Consider the following 4,900-nt stretch of genomic DNA (forward strand, 5'->3'; position numbering starts at 1 on the left):
TAGCTTTTGTACATGTAAAAATTAACATAACGAGGAGTCGTTTACCAAATGTTTATCCGATAAGTGCTTACACGGTCCTTTACCCTACGGATGAACATGGAAAGTACCAAGAATCTTACCTGGTGAAAACGATGGCAATAACCGAGAGTCTTTACCCAGTAAGCGAGTGTGACGAATCTTATTTTGTTATCGCTTATCGGATAAATTATTGCATACGATGCCATCTTGATGGACTACGATAAGGCAAGTGAGAATGTTAAATCTTACCGGTAAGCGTTTGGGTAAACGACCTCTGACTCTATTATACAATAGCGACATGACTCGTTAGGGGTTAATGATGTTGACGAAACAATCGACACTGATTCTGTAGGTCCCGAGTAACAACCGGAGTCAAAATATACGCATACGGCATACCCGATGTAACAAATTAACCGGAAGTAACGGTTTAGCAACGCGTCATGACTTATTGTCGAGATAGGCAATAAGTCTCTCGAGCAATAACGTCGAATTCGTTGTATACTTCATGAGCTCGCCGGCAACTTCAGCCGGGGTGGCATTTGCGCTTTGCAACAACTCCTTGATTCGTTCGAAGAGTTTGTGATCTTCGAGCTCCAGATAATTGAAAGCGAGTTGTTTGAATGCTGAAAATGTGCAATGTGATAGATGAATATGCATGTCCATTCGACCCGGCCGAAGTAATGTCGGGTCGAGCTTATCGATACATTTGGTCGTGAAAACGAAGATTTGTTCTTCTCTGCAACATGACCAAATCCCGTCCATGAAGTTCAAGAGCCGCGAAAACGTCTTTTTTGGCGACAGTTTCCCCGTCGTATCATCCACTATCGGATTTTGTAGTTGGTCGAAATCTTCAAAAACGAGTATTGATTTGCTAGGCGTTTTTAGCATAATGTTTTTCAGTTGCGAGTCTGAATCGACCTTTGTAAGATCCATGTCGTAAATATCGTAGTTTAAGTAGTTAGCCATGGCTGCGATCAAGCTCGATTTGCCTGTGCCCGATGGACCGTAGATCAAATACCCACGTTTCCACGCCTTACCAATTCGTCGATAATATCCCTTCCCGTTCTTAAAATTGTTTAAATCCTCAATAATCGTCTTCTTTAGCTCAGGCTCAATCGCAAGGGTTTTGAAGGTCATTGGGTTATCGAGAATGATGGTTTTTGGTTCGGGATAACCATCGTGGATCATATGAAGTTTTAATCCACTTTCTTCGGCTTTAATGGCATCCGATCGCTCCAAAATGTACGGTAAGTATGACTCGAGGATCTTGAATCTGTGTTTATTATGGAACGTTAACTCGTAGCATCTGAGTCCTGGTTGTTCTGTCGTAGATCTCCATTTCACTTGAACCCCATCGAAATCATCGATGATTTCTTCGTTTACGTTCATTGTAACAGCTAACGTTTCCTTGTTTTTGCACACGTTAACTTTTCGAATACATGATTCGTTCACTTTGGTACCCAAATAGGTCTCGACCGCCTTGAACATTTCGTCGGCCGTGTTCAATTGCGGTTGGTATTCATCTATGACGATAGTGAACTCATTATCGTTTTTGCGAAGAAGCTTTTGCATTTCGTGGATGTAGTAGTCCTGGTACTCTCGCGGGATGAATTCATCCGCTAGGGTACGAAGTTCTTTACCGACGGTTAGAACATCATTCGCGACGCTTCGTGTGAGCATTGCGAAAGCAGCAAAAGAAGCAACTGTCACAAATAGAACTTCCGTTTAGTATCCAAGTATGTGGAAACAAAAGTACAAATCAAAACCAAATGAAACCAATATATCACATCTGATAGTAACGTTTAAGGTGCGTAAGATGTATGCAGACCTAACCTTTATCCCAAACCGTATAGTTTTGGAACAGAAAGTTTCACATTCAAAATCAAAATGGAAGATAAAAAGTGGCATACGTACCGTACGAAGAGGCGCGGTGACTGGCTTTGGGGACCCGGACCCGGTTTGTTTTGCTTGTGCGGTTCGGGTTCGGGTTCAGGTTTGGGTCGTGAGAATTTAACGGCGTTGGTCCCCCTAGAAACAAGCGTGATGGGTTCGAGCCATGGGTGCACCCTCTACAATTGCAATGCAAATAATTTATAGAAATTGCAAGTACGATCCCTCTACTATTACCATAGTAACATATCAGTCCCTCAACTTTCTAAATTATGTTTTTGGTATGAAATTACGACCATTGTGTCGACAAAATCCAACCATTTTTTGTAATCGACCCGTTATGTTACATGGGTAAACTAAAATCTCATGGTTTTATACAATGGCAAGACGATGATCACTAGAACGTGCTTTTCAAGTTATTTTGAACAAGATCTAATGCTATAAACTTTAAAGTATCATCAACTTTCAAACTAAAACTCTTTTTGGGCAATCAGAGATTTCCCCCTTTTGAACCAGCTTGAGCGCACATCGAATGGTCTCAGGCAGTCCAAAAAATAACAGCCTGGAAAATACTTGGGGGATGTTTGACAGTTGCTGAATGGTTTGGTGCAGAATGATTAAGTGGTCATAATAATTAAGAGACTTTCATGATATAATGAAAAATGAAATATAATTGTTTGTTAATTGTTTACAATGAAACTAGGGCTCTGAATAGTTAAGGGAGACTCATGGTACAAAATCATTCAGAGGGTTTTAAAACCATTAGCATGCAAATTTTTTCTTTTTTCCAAACAAGATTCATATCTTAACGATTTAGATGTTGTATTTTAATGAGTTGACTCAAACAACATTCTTTCCATCCTGATCCTATCAAGATTAGAACTTTTATCATCGTTTGAATATCTACTCTTCATCAGGGTCGGACCCATAAATTTTTTTAAATGATGGCACCATTTCACTATAAGAAAAAAATATAGAAGAAAATTTTCAAATGATGACACTATTTGACTATAAGAAACAAATAGACATATTTTTTTCAAAATGTTGCACCATTTGACTAAGAAAATGACACTAACATGATTCAAACTTGGGGCTGGGATGGAATAAAAGTCTTGCAAACCAACTATACCTAATAAAACTTATTCGCATTGCAGTTTCAAAATACATATGATGACACACAACAAATTAATACGATTACACCCTTCACGAACCTAAATTTTTTACTCTTCGACGGAGGAATAATACGGTGACACGTGCCACCATATACAATACTATAGGTCTGTCCCTACTCTTCATAGCATCTCTTAATGAACCTATACCGCCCGTTTAAAAGCGCATCATTAATAACTAGACTCCGATGAAACATTTAACCATCGAGGACTTCTAGGATAGACTAGGCATGCATGCAAACTTTAGGGACTGAACTTGTAACTTAAGAAAAGTTGAGGGGAAAGTATCAAACCTGTTCATCATCTTCATGTAAGAGAAAGCCATCGCTTCTGATTCTTGTTTCTGTTTCTGTTTCTGTTTTCTGTTTTCTGTGTTTTTGTTTTTAAAAATCAGTTGAAGTCTGAGGATGCTTTGATTTATACGGAAGGTGGAAGTTAAGGTTCAGTGCAAGTAAAGAAAAACAAGAAAAACAGAAACAGAAAACACATAAGATTTGGTTGCTTTCTGTGGAGGGAAAAGAAAAAGAAACCCACCACGAAACAAATTCTTTCAAGTGTTTTGAGTTTGGTTTTGCCTATCTTTAACTTTTGCTTCTTCTTATTCACATATGAATATGAGTTAATTGGCAACACTTCCTTTTGCCACTTATATCATGTGTTATACATAATCATATTTATCGATACATGTAACGTTATCTTATACCCATTTTCGCTATCTTTATCAAGAAAACGACGCATTGAGGTCGGCATTCATGTGATACAATCTAAAGATTGTGAATTTTAATCTCGTTATTGTAGTGTTTAGTGAATTATATGTTGAACGATTTCACTTGCAAGGATAATCGTGTATATGTGTATCGATGATCATCAAGGAGGTAGTAGTTTCATCGGTTGATTCTCATTTGACTGCTAACTATCTAATGCATATCATACAGGGATAGACTCGGAAATTTTTTCAAGCGGTGACACCATTTGACTATAAGAATGAAATACACGATATTTTTCACGGAATCATCATTGGTTTGATTCTTAGTTCATTGCTTTTCGTATGTGAGGTTATGTGTTCAAGTCTTTTATTGCAAAAAAAAGATTCAGAAACTAATAAATCTGAAATTAAAAGGTAAAAACTAAGAAAATGACACTAAGAGGATTCGAACTGGGGTGTAAGAAAAGTCTTACAAACCAACCATACCAAGAAAAACTTGTGTCCTCATTGTAGTATCAAAATATATACGGTGACACTTTTCACGACCCTATAATTTTTTACACTATGATGGAGGAACGAAAAGGTGGCATGTGCCACCACAAAACCACTGGGTCCGTCCCTGGCATCATTTATCAATGAAAAATACCCACTGTTAACCATCTAACACTAAAACACATTACAGGGTCATGACCGCCAAGGACGCCCTTCGAACCGTGCAAGAAGGCGAGGCCCACTAGACCATCTGTCATAAGGACTACGGAGCTATTCAACGATCCCGGTATCTTGTTAGCTTACGTAATTGTGCACTCTACACCTTCTTACGTGTGTTATAGTTTAAGTTGTTGCCTCATATTTTCTTGTGAATCAGATCACATAAAATTGACCCTAAAATCACGGAAATTTTCTTAAATGGGAATTAAATAAAGCTTGTTTTGGTGTAAAGAGAGTTGGCGTACATAGCCTTCTGTTCGTGTTTGTAAGCGAAGTTAAGTTATGGTCGCAATAAATTCGGCACATTACGTCAAGAATTTAACAATTATTTATACAAGTCTTATTATATAATTGCATATTACTCCCTTCACTACATTACATGGTCATGCTTACGTTGAGCATATAC

General features: G+C 38.1%; 1 protein-coding gene across 1 annotated transcript; it reads right to left on the reverse strand.

Annotated features, from left to right (window-relative positions):
* Positions 1-3,402, reverse strand: LOC112501238 (AAA-ATPase At3g50940-like). The gene is made up of 3 exons (XM_025104948.1): positions 3,371-3,402; positions 1,933-2,087; positions 1-1,721 (listed from the first exon to the last, which is right to left on the reverse strand). Exons 1-3 carry the CDS (start codon positions 3,400-3,402, stop codon positions 457-459), a joined length of 1,452 nt encoding a protein of 483 aa, XP_024960716.1. The 3' UTR covers positions 1-456.
* Positions 3,403-4,900: the final 1,498 nt, after the last annotated feature.

This window comes from Cynara cardunculus (assembly GCF_001531365.2).
Source record: "Cynara cardunculus var. scolymus isolate 2C chromosome LG 17, CcrdV1, whole genome shotgun sequence".
Classification (NCBI taxonomy): Eukaryota; Viridiplantae; Streptophyta; class Magnoliopsida; order Asterales; family Asteraceae; genus Cynara; species Cynara cardunculus.

What these genes read in the sequence shown, in the direction of transcription:
- LOC112501238 (XM_025104948.1), bottom strand. Translation starts at nt 3,402, where the DNA reads ATGGCTTTCTCTTACATGAAGATGATGAACAG. An exon ending in TACATGAAGATGATGAACAG is followed by an intron (nt 2,088 to 3,370) that starts GTTTGATACTTT and finishes TTGCAATTGTAG; the next exon opens with AGGGTGCACCCATGGCTCGA. An exon ending in TCACCGCGCCTCTTCGTACG is followed by an intron (nt 1,722 to 1,932) that starts GTACGTATGCCA and finishes TATTTGTGACAG; the next exon opens with TTGCTTCTTTTGCTGCTTTC.